General features: G+C 40.8%; 2 protein-coding genes across 3 annotated transcripts; one reads left to right on the forward strand and one right to left on the reverse strand.

The window, feature by feature from the left end:
* The first annotated feature begins 5,395 nt into the window (after positions 1-5,395).
* On the forward strand, positions 5,396-10,061 carry LOC137255997 (tripartite motif-containing protein 2-like). Of its 2 annotated transcripts, none has more exons than XM_067793634.1 (3): positions 5,396-5,602; positions 7,451-7,746; positions 7,921-10,061. In XM_067793634.1, the coding sequence occupies exons 2-3, from the start codon at positions 7,464-7,466 to the stop codon at positions 9,642-9,644; spliced, it is 2,007 nt and encodes a 668-aa protein (XP_067649735.1). In that variant the 5' UTR covers positions 5,396-5,602; positions 7,451-7,463; the 3' UTR covers positions 9,645-10,061. The 2 variants fall into 2 exon arrangements, with proteins under 2 accessions (XP_067649735.1, XP_067649736.1); XM_067793635.1 differs by having other exon boundaries at positions 5,404-5,602; positions 7,455-7,746.
* A 5,114-nt stretch (positions 10,062-15,175) lies between these two features.
* LOC137255564 (acetylcholine receptor subunit alpha-like) lies at positions 15,176-16,372 on the reverse strand. Its single transcript, XM_067792990.1, has one exon. It carries the CDS (start codon positions 16,370-16,372, stop codon positions 15,176-15,178), a length of 1,197 nt encoding a protein of 398 aa, XP_067649091.1.
* Between the last annotated feature and the right edge of the window lie 653 nt (positions 16,373-17,025).

The raw sequence follows: 17,025 nt of genomic DNA on the forward strand, positions 1-17,025 counted from the left end.
GATACATGAGTGTTTGAAATTAATTTAAAAATATCGTTCTAGATTAAACTCACAGCACAAAGGTTTTCCAGAAGCGGGATTATAATCGCAATTCCCTCATCCGGAGGCAGACGCCCTACCGCATGGCCACCGGGCCGAAGAAGGTGGCGGGGTTAAATTATCTACTTAAAGTTACTGTCATTAAATTGATTACGCGTGCTTCAGTTATTATTATGTAGCTTCATCTACACTGTAATTGCCCATCATTGACGGTATATATGTTAGAGAGAAAACACTTCTCTTCGGTTTTGGTAGACAATGTAAAACCATCGGGGTCGGGAAATCCCTCCGGTTTTACATTGTCTACCAAATCCTTGGAGACGTGTTTTCTCCTATACATAGTGAATTTCAGATAATAACAGATTACATAGGGCGTAACCTTCTCAGTTGAAAAGCCCTTATTAATTTTTTTCATAAAGAAACATATCCACGAAATAGTGAGTCGCCACGAAAATAGTGATTCTGTTTCACTCCTATCCATGCAAAGTTTGATCTAATCCCACTTTAAGGACTTTCCTTGAACATTTACAGTTTAGTTAACGAGTTCAGTTTTTCCCACTGTACATTAGAATACCATGCTTGGTGAGATACATAATCATCAAAATGCGACGTCATCAGCGACATGGCTCAAAACTCGTGCTGCCTTTCCCTTGTAAATTACGATTCTTGCACATTGTGGTATCTGTTAGAAAAACCGCGTGGGACACCCAGCAGCAATAACAAAATCGTTTAAAGGGATCGGCACATCGATTCTTTCTGCAGCCAGTATGATACATGTGAGCATCATAACCTTCTCATAGCCTGTACATGAGACACGCGTATTTCAGCATATGAGGCGTCCTCTTCCAGCTGACGGTATGAGTGAAAAGGTGAAGTTATTCTGGTTTTAGAAGTGTGCCAGGTAAAACCAACGAGCACGTGGGTGAGCTATGAGTACAATCAGCAAGAACCGTCTTTTGAACCCCCATCCTCGACTTCTGGCTCACCTAGGGGACTAAACTCTGTATAATGCGGTACCTAAGACTACTCCGTCGGCCTTGCTGCTTCTTCTGCTGACCATGTATGACAATATGATGATGACTCGTACATTATATGCGTCGGGATTTCATCGTCATTACTTCACTTCTTGTTAATTCTGATATGTGTGATTTTAGTTTTACCCCGAGTTTAGCAATATTTTAGCAATATCGTGGCGGGGGACAGCAGAAATTGGCTTCACACATTGTACCCATCTGGGAAGTCGAACCGGTCTTCGGCGCGTTTTAACCACTAGGCTACACCACCAACCCGTGGGTCTCCAACCATATTGCCATAGCGTATTGGCATTATTTAAGCAATATCACAGACATTGGATTCACACTGACAACGTACGAAGCCACGAAACAGTAGGCTGGAGACGACGGATGGATGCAGATGAAACCGCCTTGCTACTTAAGAGTTCCTTTCATTCACGTCTACACTACTGTACAGCATATGTTAAACATCTATGTGACCTGCATTACAGCGTTCAAGAATACAGGTGTTGTACACCTACATATATGATTGATTTCCTTCTCTCTGTGCACAGCGTCTGTTCGATATATTCAACAGATGGTTATTGATAGAGACGGCGTGAGGTGTGTCGTCTACCATCGCTCTTGTTGGCAAATGAACGTACTAGTATATGACTGAAAGCGTGTTACGGGGAGCTTGTTACTTAGCCACTCAGTGTCATGTCGTCGTCATCAAATAACATCAGTTTTAATATCGCACGACTCATGACGCATGGCGTGAGGGCAGGATGTATTTTCAATACAAACACGTGTTACTGTATATTTTAAAACCGATTTTTCAGGACATCCAACAACGGCCAGGGAACAATAACATTTGTCTATAAAATTGGAGGCAAAAATAAAATTTTGTTCCAACAACTCCTGCAACCAGTTAAAACTGATATCCGACATGTATCTATGTAAAATACCTTGCTGAAGGTTTTCACCATGTCTGTATTGACAGAGAATACAGGATTATTGGTTGGTTATTTACAACCACATTACTCTGTCAGCAAGCAGCGAATGAGCAACTGGTGATCAACTGTCAACACCGTCTCCCGGTTACAACATGCTACGAAATCGTATGGAGGTAACTACCCGTGAAGGTCCGAGTTATTGATCTTCAGTAGCCCATGATGCTTGTCGCAAGAGGCGACAAACGGGATCGGCTGGTTACATGTCATCGGTTCCCAGTTTTACGGGTCGATGCTTATGCTGTTGATCGCTGGACTGTCTGGTCCCGACTCGATTATTTACAGACCGCCGCTACATAGCTAGAATGTTGCTGAGTGCGGCGTAAAACTAGTCTCATTCACTCGCTTATGGAGGTAACGAGGGCATGTGAGGTGGGGGAACAGCCACAACTGACATGTCTTTGCAGGTGTTTGTGACGTTACTACCAGTTGTGTTGCCCAGTACTCACCTTTCCACACATATATCACGTCACCACTGTTTATATTATCATGAACCATGAACTCTTCTTTCAGCAGATATTTCTCATGCTAATTCTATAAGACAGACATTCATTTTTAATCGAAGCATTATTGCATTTCATTGTTTTTGTTCATCGTTCATCGTTCTTGCTCACAGTTAGTCAAGAGTAATCTAGAATCAGAGTTCGCGGTAGGTTTTGTAAGGGTGCGTTCAGAAATATAATCATGAATATTTAGTCCAGATCTTATGCGCTAGAAAATTTCATTACAATCCTGAATTATTTCAAAATGTGCTTTTTTATAGGTTGCTGTTTTAGGGTACTGTCTAAAATTAAGTATGTCAGAATCTATGCGTCTAATTTTTTGCATGAAAAATGCAGGTTTCTAGAATGTTACACAGTCTAGAGTGTTCTAGAGCACACAAAACATGTTGGTTCCTTTGCAGTAATCTGTATTGATTTATTTAATTGTAATACCACTGTTAAAACCATCGCCGTCTCGTCGAAGATCTGGTTTCGGTTCTCCATATAGGTACATTGTGTGAAGCCGATTCCTGGTGTCATCCACCCTGATATTGCAGGAAGATTGTGTAAACCTACACTCACTCATTCGCTGAAATAACCCAGCCATATATATGTAAGTATGAAAGACCATTTCTAGGATGTGAATTATCAAAGGCGCTGATATTGAGGATACTAAACGACCTTCCGTGTGTTACCCTATTTATCAAACGAGTGAATGATTTGGTATCAAACGAGCAAGCCCGATATAAGCGATTCGTTTGCTTACTCTAAGAGATTTTCGGCTTGCAACACACCCCAAGAGTGCATCCCTACTCCGGTGCACCCCGTTCTTGGTTTGCATTTGCGTCACTCAGCTAACATCCCTGGTGGAAACATTGCGTCTCTGTTTTCCGAGGGATAAAATGTCTCAGTTCGACTCGCAATTTATCACCCACTCTGTAACGTTCGCAATGTTTATATTCCCACAATGCAGTCGTGGAATGTCGCTTGACGTGTCAACTTCATCTGGATGTGCTGAGCTACACATACCCTGGTAGTAGAAATGAGACTTTCATATTACCCCATATATGGTTTACATGAATAAGAGATGCAATTAAAATAATTTAGAGACGATATTTAATCCGATCGTAAACCGTTATCAAATCGTTTATCATTTGTTTTTTTACTGGAAACGTTCGTCTTGGCGTGTCGGGACAGACACGTCAATAGAACAGCGCATTAGTTCTTCATTTAGGTCACCGATGCCGTTTGTTTTCTGTCTTAGATTAATCGTAATTATCATTAGAAAAAATTAAATTTGGCATCTTAGAAAAGAAATACATTTCGTTCTACCCCAATGAGTTTTGTAATAAAGTATAGTTTTGCCCTGAACTATTATAACATCAAAGCATTCGGACTACTATACTTTAACACATTGGGGTAGAGCGAACTTCATTTCCAAAGTCTTGTTACTCAGGGTACTCGGCGGCAGCCACATAACCACATACCAAAATGATCCCTCAACCGGTAAATGTAGTTTGAATTTACAAAGATAAGTTAAAAAAACATATACTTATGTTTCACTCGGTATACATACAACCATATCACAAAGACACGACAATATATAATATATACCATCGGTCACTTGTCCGATGAGACACGGGGTATCTGAGAAATCGCAACAGTAGGATAAAAGTATAAACCAATCAGTTAGCCAAAATTCAAGTTATATCAAAATTAAGAGAGTGTATGAAGCTAAAAATATCTTTGTATTAGTAGATAAATTATGACTTAATCCTCTGTATCATACAGGTTATTTATTATGGGGGAAATGTAGTTACATATTCAGTGGGAATAGTGAGTCAGTTTCCTGATCAGAAGCACAATATTAACAGTGCGAGTTCAAACTTTCTCCTCTAACACGCAGGTTGGGGAATAACTAAGCTAACATTTTGCATAATGTGTGCAAATTGTTCTTCCGGGGCTAACCTTTCTAAGTAAATATATGCAGGAGAAGGTATGTGGAGAAATCACGCTACAGATCGGAGTAATGTTCACATTCTACTAAAATCTGTGTCTCATCCAGTACTATAATGGCCACCCGTATGCAATCCGACATCGGCGATGTCTGAAAACACCACAAAGTGAACATATGTTATGTTTGGCATTTTTCCTCCGATTGTCTGTATATATTCCTGTAATAACGACTGCCATATGTCGCCATTTCCCGATGAGACATCTGCGTTACCAACGACGTTGAGCGTTGAACAAAACTCAACACCCTCTCAAAAGCATCGTTCAACATGACATCATGACAGAACAATGTTTTATCTTTCTTCAATGTTTTTTTGCAACACGCAACGCTCTATAACAGTTTTGCTGGACCAAAAACCTTATCAATAAACTAATCGATAATAAAATACATAAATTACATAATAAAACACAAACTTTGAATTGTCCTTACACGTAATCATCCTCTACTGACACGCAAATATACAAAAGCATGTTGTTTTTATCATATTTGACCAACTGGTATTTTCTGTTCATTATATTTTTGTTGTATTATAATTCAAGGTATCTTTAACACCTTTTGTCAGTTCTTGTCAAGGACCCAGTAAAAATCATATTTGTGACCGCTCCGATTGAATTCACAATCTAAACATTACAGATCAATATATTAAATTATCGATTTCAAACACGGTTTGAACACTGGCAGTCACAGAGAACGTACTGTTGTATTCGAAGAATATCATACCTAGCACAAGCAATCCTACAGTTGTTATTGGAGCTCATGTTAAGTTCCAATGCAGCAATGTTACACGAGAACATGACGGGACGCCGTTCAATACACACAACCTGTTGCCGTTATTGTGGAATTTGTAACGGGATCGACTATCTAGTCGCGAGTTATTGCGCTGTACAGCTGCATGCAGCCAATTTATATGTAGGGACATGAAAAGAACAGACATACGCCTCGGAATACTAGTACCTCAGTCCACTTTGTCAGAAGCCTAACGCCCATAATGTGTATGTAAAGTTGAACATATTCCTGGCCCCTTCATTACCAGATAACGGCAGATAACAGCAGGATAGTTCGGTGAGTAATTAAAGCATTGCTTACAGGTTTGAGTGATGAATTTTTTCTTTTGTTCGTAGCTGAAACCACGACTACTGATTTATTAGCATGAAATTAATGAATATTTAGTTTCGATGTTCCGATACTGTGATATTAAATGCTTAAAAAAAGCCGGCAGCGGGTGAATTAAATTATAAATGAAGACATAGTGTATACTACACCAACAACGTCCGACTGATGTCGCGATACGGACTGTAGACCACTTATATTATTTCATTATGGAAGCTGAAATCCTTAAAACCTTATTAATATACAATGGATGCAGCTAAGGTTAAACCTTTGTCTTTCTAAACTATGAGACTAATTCTTTAAAACAACAGACCGTTGCACTGAAGACTATCATACGGATATTCGAGGGTGGGTAACAGACAGCAATTCTACCAGTACATTTATTCCCGGATATAGAGCTATCGTTTCTAAAATATATTAATCGAAAAGCAATGTAATTAGATCCATCAGAAGCTCAGGAAAGTGTGTCTTCCTGTTGTCGAGGCAATCAAGAATGGGTCTTTGGTAATCGTTCTACACTGTAAAACTGCTTTCTCACGTTTCTCCACTGTGTGTTTCTGGTATTACGCCCAAACATTAACACACTTATAAAATCCAGACCCATGTCAGCACGTTTGTTCCTGCACGTAAAGGGCATGTAGCACGTGTAACATGATATGGTGTGATATGACGTTATTCAGTTTGAACGGACAACAGTTGTAACGTTAAGTCGTCATGACAGTATAATATATATGCATATATACACTGTGAAATTGATGTTATTTACCAGACCCCCGAAATTCCTCGCCCACTCATGCATATTTGCCACAAAACTATGTTTGCATATTCACCGAGACTCCGCATAAGACTCTACCATCTGCCACCTAGAAACATTCATCGTGTCCCACTTATTGATCAACCCTGGGGATGGTGTCAAAATAAAAGAAAACATTTAATCGTGATGAAAGGAATTGGAAAATGTATGAATTTTATACATTTCCTGAGCAAATTGCTCCAATCAATCCACCCACATAGGGTAATCGACTTATTCAGACAAACACATATATTCAAAATATGGCCATTGCTTTGATATCAATAGTGAATAATCGCAAATGAGTGATTCAGTTTAGCAAAACCAAAATTGGATTAGGTAGAGTGGATTAAATTCTCATCTGATCTACACCAGCTCTTTTTTTGTTGATGAATATCATGAATATATGTTTTAATGATAAAATAATGGCGAGGCATGGGTCTTAAAGCGAAAACTGAAAACTTGATCCTGGGAACCTTCAGACATATTACGTCTACCGATGGTGGTATCTTCATACATACGAACTGAAAAACCTACATGAAATATGATATATACTCAATGTCTTAACACGCAAATCAGTCGGAATTACATCCGTTCCATTTACAAGAGAACAAAAAGCACTTATGGGGAACGTCTACCAAGAAAATCTAGTTATGTTTGTTTTATGGAGAGAACCGTGGGTGTACACGTGGAAAATCGATTCCATTCAAATAGATAATACAGAAGCAAAGTAGGAGTTTATTGAACGTCGATTGACACTGAGAACTGCCTTCTCGTGACCTGCAAAAAACCGAAGTCTCCACTACCTTACTGTGACTCTGTGTAACATTATATGCACTCACACATTCGTCTGATAGCTGTCAGACACTGCATCTTGGTACACGCGTACATAACATAACATTGGTTTGATTTTAACGCCGCTTCAGTAGTATTTCACGGTTTACCTGTATAATCAATTACAGGTGTTGTTTTACTGTTATCACTTGCTTTGACTAGTGTTTCATAATCAGACAGATTGTCAAGATGGCTACAGCTGAAAGCCTGAAGGACGACCATCTGACATGCAGTATCTGTTACCGACCCTTCACCGAGCCGAAGACGCTGCAGTGTCTTCATACCTTCTGCCATGAATGTCTGCAGCATCACATCAACCATGGCAACCACATCCGGGGAATTCCTTGTCCTGTCTGTCGACACGTGACAGTCCCACAAGACTCGTTTCAGCCACGTCAGAAATGGGCAGGGCTCATCAAAACAGATTTCAAACTAGCTGGGATATTGGAAGCCTTAGGGCAAATGGAGAGAGGTGAAAGCAGTTAATTATTGTAATAAATTTACATGCTATGTTTATAATGGCGATGGCAGTAGATCACGCTGTAATTTCGTTTTAGAGAACATAAAAACAAAGAAAAATAAGGGAAAAATACATGAATCTTGAACTACCGTTCACACTACATTATACTGGTCATTTTATTTTCAGATAAGAGGGCTCATCCTGACGCTATTGTAGTGACGGGATCACCAAGCCATTTTAGCGATCGTAAATCGCAACTAAACACGATGCTGCAAGTCCTCAGACCTGCTGTAAACTTCATTCAGGTTAAAATTGACACTGAGAAAGAGACCATCAAGACGATGGAGGACACACGTGCCGAAACAGAGAGTGACATTAAAGCATATGTTGAAAAATTGATAGGAGACATCAAGGGAAAGGAAAAGGTCCTCACCAAAGACCTCAACAATTCTTATGACATAAAGAAAACTGAAAGTGTAGAAAACATAAAACGTTTTCAGAAGCTGGTAGAGGAAACACAAGATACCATTGGTCTGATTGACCGTCTCTTGTCCCCTGGATCGGAGTATGCAACCATGGAGTGCCTGCCACGAATTCAGAAGCAGCAGGAAGATGTCATGAAGTTTGTTACTGATCCACCAGTCGATAGTTGCCCCGTTCTGTTTTCATTTCAAGGAAATGTCAAGTACGTTCAGTCGTTAATGAGTAGCCTGGAATTAGGGTCGATATGGTCAAACTCCGAAGGTGAAGCCATGAATGCGGTTGGGGGCCTAGAGACGTGGAAGAACAACACACAACCAGAGAAAAAGGTTTCAGTCCCAGCAATGCAGAGATATCACGGACCCGCAGTGCCGGAAACATTCGATCCGAGGCATAACTTACATACTGTCCCGGAAACTCCAGGACAGAGATATGACGCTCCGAGAGCACAGGAGATTTCAGATCAGAGGTTGAACATACCGAGACTACAGGAGATTTCAGACCACGAAGCTTCATCAGACAACGGTGCTGATCCATCACCTCGACCGCCTGAGCCTCCCGTCACAGTCCCGATTCCGACCGAACAACCACACAGCCCGTCTTACGTTCTTCAAAGAACAATAAACACAAAGCTTGATGAAGACAACTATGATCCCGAACTAAGGAATATCGTTATCCTCCAACCGAAAACGTCACCTGTGATATTAATTCTCGACTATGACAATGCAAGTTTGAAATCTTTCTACGAAGTCGATGGCCAGCCCAAAAGTAGTTCCCATCGATTCAGCGGTTATCCGCAATCTATTGCCAAATTGTCGGAAGAAAGAGTCATTGTTAGTCTCATGAACTATAAGTTTTTCGTGTTTACCTCAGATCTTAAACAAGTGAATAGCATTGAGAGCGAGAAGTGGTACACATGTATGACGACAGTGACAACACAGGAAAAACTCCTCGGTTTCGTCAACACAACGACCACAACGATAATAGGTGGGAGGTTAGCCGTTCTTGATCACTTGACGGTGAAGGGAAAACCATCAAACAAGTTCATCAACACGGCGCCGCTGGAGGGAATGTTCACTGAAGTATCCCATTTGTGTTCCGCGCCAAATAACAATATTATTGTCAGCGACTGTGGCAACCACGACGTCACCTGCATCTCACTTGAAGGCAGTCTTCTGTGGAGGGTAGAGCCGCGTGACCAGGAACTCATCAGTCCCGTCGGAGTTGCCTGTGATTCCAGAGGAGATGTGTTCGTTGTCGACAAGGACAAAAACTGCATTGTGAAGATTTCTGGTGATGATGGTGCTGTTATTGGTGATGTTGTCACACGAGACATGGGTCTTCAGAACCCAGTAGCTCTATCGCTGGACGGTGCTGACAGAATCTACGTTGCACAGGCAAATGGGGAAATAAGCGTGTTTTCCTTGTAGGCACGGCAGTGTTAACTGGAAGCAGATCCTGACACTATTATATGGATCTTTATCAAAATTGTGCCATGACTCCATGGACTGCTGTTCGAGATCAGCTGAACCAGGAATTATATCAAATGGTCGAGAGGAGATAGGATGTAATTTATGTATCTTACGAATTGATACATTGGGCAAAATGACATTAGCAAACATGACATTTACGCGTTAATGCGCCAAGATGAAAAGAGGACATCGATGACACAGGGAAAGTGTTTATGTACTAATTAATGAACAGTAAATTATGTACTTTGAATTTTGAGAAATAGCTCGGTATGAAAATTATACCTCACTGTGGTTTAACTTTTGAATATGTTATGGTTGTTAATTTTCAATTGCCACTGTGCCAGTTTTCAGTCTTTAAATCAATTTATCACATTCCAAGTTGGTTTTTAAACATTTGTGTTCGGGATATGAACATGGCATTCAGTATCTGAAGACCTTCATGAAACAATTAAATAAATAACTGCCTGTTGGTCAGTAGTTAGGAGATGGTACAACATGGTCTGGTCAGATCGGCATCAGTATATTCTGTTCGTGACCACGTTAATTCTCTGTGGACAAAAATGACAAAACCAATATCAGTACAAGAAGTTATACAAACAAACGCACTTACAGTCCGCATCCGCACCCGCACCCGCACCCGCACCCGCACCCGCACCCGCACCCGCACCCGCACCCGCACCCGCACCAGCACCCGCACCCACACCAGCACACGCACACGCACCAGCACACGCACACTCTGACATACAAAGGTGAAGTTCTTGAAAGGCATGCTGAGGTTGACGAACATAAATACATGGATATGACACGTCTTGAGGATGATAACTTCTGTTTGTATTCCTTCAGGTCATGTAAATAACGAAAAGAAGGCAGACATGGACAAATCTCACGGATGAATAACTTGTTTATTCAGGTGAGGCGACGTTTCGATACAGATTCTTATCAACACGTATCGAAACGTCGGATCTCCCGATGAAAGAAGTTACTCATTCCTAACTGTTGCCCTTATCTGAGGTTGTTATGTATAAAACGTGTCATACATTCACGCATGTAGGTGCTCCTACACCCTGCTTTATAACCATATTCTACCATGCATTGTTAAATCCCAAGTCACAACACCTGTTATATCCAAATATAATTTGGATCCAATAACTACAATGTGTTGGGGGGACTGAAGCAAGTAACACTGTGGTTCGCGAGAGTGTAATGTAACTTCGCGGCGTCCTGTGATTAATCGAGCCTGGACAGGAACAGCTGTGATAGATGACATACACAATAACTTGTGTGTGGGCAGTCGGAGTTAGATGACGCAGTTAACACGGACCCACGGTGTTACCTGATATTCACTGAGCATTAGCAACATTCCAGCAACATCACGGAGAGGGACATCAGAAACAGGCTTTAGACACTGTACACGGGTCCTCGGTGTGACGAGCGAACACTTCATCCACTAGACTACCCCAGTCAATAGGTAGACTAGACTTGTATTTTGTGTAATAACTGTAAAGGGATTCCAGATCGTGCAGACAGTCCTCATTTACGTTGACTTTTCAGTTAATGTGACATATCAGGTGTTATATCAATTCAGTGATAAGCCTTAAGCCTTACGCAACCAAAGTATGATTTTCAAGGACACTGGCCGTATCCAAATATACCTATATTCAACCTATAGATAGACGCTTGTTTTCTGTCAAAGGCCCCAACCAGCAATACTACAGGTGTATGTTTTCAGACAAGCCATTGATTCTAACATGAAAACAGCAACCAGCGACAGATGATGTATTAGTACTAATTTGTAAGCAGTTTCACACTTGCACAACATGACAAAGTATCATTTGGTCATTAAGTGTTTGTCAAATTCCGTTCATTAGTGACTGGACACAGATCTGCAGCGAGTATGGCTTCGCGTCGCGTTTAGCCAAATATCAATATTCCAACAGTATAGTGGCGGTGGACTCTAGATATGCCTGATGTGGACAACCACCCATACCCTCAACACACTTGCGTCATAAGCTCTTGGTCATTAAGGTTTGAGATGACTTGAGTACACCTGTATATGGACACCAGAAATGTGTGTCTTTTTCTTCGATTGAACGTTTACAAATAATTGGGCAAATTTTTTCTTCCTCTAATATAACACTGATCATGATCAACATTCAGTACATCAAATGTATTTTTACAATACAGAAGTATCCTGTCTATATTGTAGAAATGTCAGCTCTGTTGATATCTCCAGAAGATCATTTCTGTTGAACGCTAATTTTCTCACCAAGTGACAGTGCTATTCTGGCTCATTGACACTGTTGCTATTGACTGTTATAACTGTCAATCCAAAGCTGATGAAGAAACCATGGGCAAAACTACAACAGGACGTCAAGGGACACCAGTAGCTGCAACACCTTTTGTACCGATATGAAAATAATCAATCCTCAAGCCAATCGCCTTATGTCCTGTCCACGTGGATGAGTTGACAAACATTGGGCAAGGAGTCAGCAACGTTGTCAAATACGTTGGTGAGCGTATATGTTTTCACGTCGCTTTTAGCAACGTTCCAGCAATATCACGGCGGATGACACCAGAAATGGACTTCGTACTTTGAATCCGTCATAGGCGACCCCACCCCACACCTAATGTCTTTTACAAAACCTCTTTCCCAGCAATACTGTGCCCTTGAATGTTGTGACCTTGTTCAGACAACATCTTATCAATAGTCCTAAAGCGTTCTTTGCTAGTTCAGGTGAATGAAGACGTGGAAGGGAATTGATGTTAATGAATATTCAAAGACATCAGATCCTTGACTTACCTAAAGCTTAACGTTTCGCAACACTTTGTTCAGACTTCACACGTAAGAGCAGAAATTCTGCAGTAACATCATACTACTAAGAAACATGTCGTGGGATTATTGTCTGAAATTTATTCACCCCACTCCAAGCTGATATTGTCGTTATGGATGATGAGGTGCGGTGTTTCATAAACTGTAGTGTCAGTAGACTGCAGATGACACTGAGGTAGGTTTTAGAGTTAAGCCAAAAGTTGATAAACTGATATCATGTATGCGTGTTGTTCTATTGATGATTCATATAAATGTTCTGAATTTTTAGGCCTTTTTTCATTTGGGACTACTAATCATATTCCTACGAAACTTCGTTCTCTGGATTCAACAGTAGTTCATCGACGTTCATCGATATGTCAGTACGACCAGTAAGCAGTGAAAAACTATATCGGATCCTCAATTATGGAATGAAAATGCAAGTTTTGTGTACACACTGTCACTCCAGCGAGCATGGAGGTGGACATACATAGCAGCTAGGGAGTTGGACTAGATTATAGAATGCCGGACACCTGCCATCTTTGAAGGCATTAGGTTAGGGTTATGGTAATGTTTAGGTTTAGCGTTTAGGGTTTGAGTAAGGTTTAGGGTTAGGGTACGATTTAGGGTTAGGGTAAGATTTCTGGTTAGGGTTAGGGTAAGGGTTACGTGACACAGTGTATACGGTATTCTGTAACTGTACCGGGAGTTGTGATGTCACGTCAAGACGACACCTTTTCAAAAAGGAAAAGCGTCTTTGTGAGTTCATCAAACCATTCTTCCCATCTGAAAAAACAGTTGGACGCCAAACAAAGTAAGGAAGAAAACTGTTACTAGAGCCAGGCGATGATTAGACATGTTTAACTGACATGACCTCAGACTGCTGACTACAACATGTATCCGTGGGATTTTCCAACCTGCATGTTCAGTTTTGTGTTTTGTTTTTGTCTCTATGTGTTCATAAACTCGGTGGTAATTTAGCAACTTGAAGTTATTCCGAGCTGAAAATGTTCTTCTTTATTGATTTCTACGATGGGCAGACTCCCAAACAACCAAGCTGTATGAAGTTGCCCAGTACATATTTGTTATGGTTGTTGCCGACACGTCAGCCAAGACATCCTTAAAAGTAGTTAAGATTATGAACTCAACCTATGTATCTAATTATGACCCTGGCAGAACAATACTAGAACCAGGTGTATACAGTGTGGCCATTTATTTAATGTATCATTTCACATCGAACAGAGTCACATAGTGACGAATACACAACAGTAGATATATCACAACACGGTAGACAGAAGAAACTCGAGGATATACATTGAAGGTTAACACTGTCAAACCGTACGTGGTGCCCAATATCAAACCTTATATTCACAGATCTACACATACGGCACAACGAAGCTTAATACACAACAGGTATATCACAGCGTGGTAGACAGAGGAAACTGGAAAATCGAAATGGAAGGCTACCATTGGGAACGGTATATGAAGCCGATTAGCTATAATCTAAGTGTTTATGGTTGTACACGCAGGGGGAATGGACCTGAAGACCAGTATATTTGGCATTAAACAAAGTACAAAAGTAATGTAGGAGGGACGCTGTAAAATAGCGTTTTGGGAAACTAGCAAGACAGCCGTAAGGTATCCTAGCTTTATCAGATACGAGTATTACAAGGATTCTACAGCTACAGACTAACTTGCAAAAGATGCCAAATATTTCTGGATACTCCAAACTTGAAATCTCAAGCTAAACATCACATTCCATCACACTTCAGGTACGTTCCGCATTACTAGCAGAAAGGTGGACGTTCAATCAGGGAATAGGCCTAACATCAAAATACGTAACTGACAGATTCTTGATGTGGCGGCATGGTGACAGCTTGTCATTTGACAATTTTTAACAACTTGTTCTCTTGACACAATCAGTGGATATTTGGTTTCCTGCTGACTAGTATTCTCCGTACCGACGCCCTGCCATATATACCTTCTGTTGAAGGCCGGGAACATCTCACCGTGTGTCAACCTGGTACCTTAACTAAATTCATCAGTCTGTTCTTTGGAAAACAGTAAGTGAGTGGGTTTTAGTTTAACACCACTTCTAGCAATATCCCAGCAATATTCCGGCGGGGAGCACCAGAAATAGGCTTCACACATTGTTCCTATACGGGGAATCGAATATGGCTCTTTTTAAATAGCTAGCGAACGCTTTAACCATGAAGATACCCGACCTCCTCGACTGCTGTATAAAGCTCTTTTGATACGATCTATGCAGCTGACCATTGTACAAGAACACAGTTAATCTGCCAAAGAGAGAGTACATGACACAGAGACCAAAATATCCTTCTGTAACTTCTTTCAGGTAGTATATGTTAGAGTATGCGACCTGTATTAGTCAAAGCGATCTACATTATCCAGCGGAAACCCAGAAACGAATACACCCTAATCTATGAAGCATATAACACTGTTTTCAGCCTGCAATGGTAACAAGGAGCAGATATAGTAAACTGTTATAAATGACAGTTCGAATCAGTAGCCGTAACACTTACTCGTTTAAGATGAAATAATTCACTCTCCCTGCAACAAAAACCATCATCAGCCATGTATATACAGTTGTATATCGAGGCTAGCTGGTGGCTAACGTGTTCTCTGTCCAGATCTTATGGCCACATAAAAGCCACATTATGGCTCAATAGTTCAAAGCGTTTCCCACCACAAAGAATACAATTGTGATGGTGCTTGTCAGGATAAGGAAAATTACAAAATACAGTTTCTCCACTGCCGCTGACACTGTTTGCCATCCGAGCTCATCATCTGAACAGTCAGCCTTATCCGTGATGTTATTTTTCGCATTCAGCATCCACCTGGAGAATGAAGACATCTTCTCACCGACAGGACCAGTGTCACGGTTGTAGATCTTGAGTACATGGACTGTAAGGATGACTTGAAGGACACTTAATGTCATCATGATTCCAAGGTAGAGGGACAGGAGCGATACACTGTCAGAGTTCCTCGGAAGACTGTCTCCAAGGAACGAGAGGAACACTGTGAAGGAGAGAAGCATGGTGACGGACACGGACAGCTGCTCTCCAGATGGGACTGGGATAACAAATACAAACGGGTTAAGAAAGGACAGCAGGAGTATTGGCAGGATCAAATTCAGGACATAGAATGTTTGAAGGCGAATAAGATCTATCTCCATGGTAACGACACTGAAACGTTTCCCCGCAACGAACTCCTCATCTGTGGTGATTCTCGTGCTTTGCAGCAGCCATTCTCCATTCCCCTGATAGTGTTCCAGCACCGCGTTTTCATACCTCCCTCGCAGATTTACGAAGTCTTTGGTGTAAGACCATGTCGTTACGTCCATGAAACATTTTTGTTTGTCAAATGGGTAAGCAGTGATGTCAATGTAGCAGTACAATTTGACTACATCACCTACAGACCATGCAATAAATCCTGTGCTTGATAATCTCAGCTGTATTTCACTGTTTCCCATTTTCTTGTATGGATTAGTGGAAGTCGCTAATACGATGTCCGGACGCCAGACTTTATTCTGAGGTATGGAGAGAAAGTCCACTCCTCCATAATCAGTTGGCTCCCATTGCAGAATCCCATCCGTCCAGGAAACATCAAGGTACATATTCAGGGTTATGATTTGTTTGGCTTCTTCAACTTGGAAAATACTCAGAAGATTGATGACAATGTCCACATCGACAGTATCACTGGAATTCAAAACAGGACGCAGTATCGGATTATATTGCTTGCTCTTCAGCAACTCTTCTGTCAGACGGAAATGTTCATTGTACGAGGTGTTAAATGCATTTGCATAATCCTGTATATTTGTTCCAAAGAACAGTGACACGAACGTCCAAATCCAAATCATTTTCCTTCGCTTGGAGATATAAAACCTACATCAACACTCGCGTGTTGTTGGTTGCCAACGGCTCGGCTGATACCTCTGTGACAACTCCAGCGTTCTCAGTTTCAAACAATAAAACACATTAAACCAGGGCCGTTTCATATGTAATTAAAAATGAATTATCCCCAGGGCTATGTTAAATAGTGTCACTGTATTCGTTTGCAAAGCTGACTAAAAATCAATGACGAATTGTAAGAGCCATTTCACTAACATTTACCGTCAGCCCTTAGTTATCATGTAGTTGGATATATTATTCACTCTATTTCCTCACTAATGGGACTTCTTTGGTCAGTGTCTGTGCAAGACTGTTTATATCACGTCTATAACCAATAGAATGGTCCTTTCACAAGCTTTGGGTATGCCAGTGGTAAATACTTTAATTTATACCGCTTTAAAGGATGTGGCTGATAAAATCCCAACTCAATCATCATTTCTGTCTCAAAGGAAATCATCCGTATGGATGAATGCACATTCAAATGTTGAACACGACCTTGGATTCGATAATTGAGCAAACAGTGGACGAGAGGTTCAGAAAAACTACAAAAGAGAAACAACATACTTGTTGAGTAAACAGTACAAACTGGAACCTAATTAAGTGTACAGATATTCAAAATCCA

Source organism: Haliotis asinina, chromosome 11 (genome assembly GCF_037392515.1).
Source record: "Haliotis asinina isolate JCU_RB_2024 chromosome 11, JCU_Hal_asi_v2, whole genome shotgun sequence".
Taxonomy (NCBI): Eukaryota; Metazoa; Mollusca; class Gastropoda; order Lepetellida; family Haliotidae; genus Haliotis; species Haliotis asinina.

Excerpts from the sequence above, each read along its gene's own strand:
- LOC137255997 (XM_067793634.1), top strand. The coding sequence starts at position 7,464 with ATGGCTACAGCTGAAAGCCTGAAGGACGACCATCTGACATGCAGTATC. Across the intron at positions 7,747-7,920 it reads CTTAGGGCAAATGGAGAGAG|ATAAGAGGGCTCATCCTGAC; the intron begins GTGAAAGCAGTT and ends TTTTATTTTCAG.
- LOC137255564 (XM_067792990.1), bottom strand. The coding sequence starts at position 16,372 with ATGATTTGGATTTGGACGTTCGTGTCACTGTTCTTTGGAACAAATATA.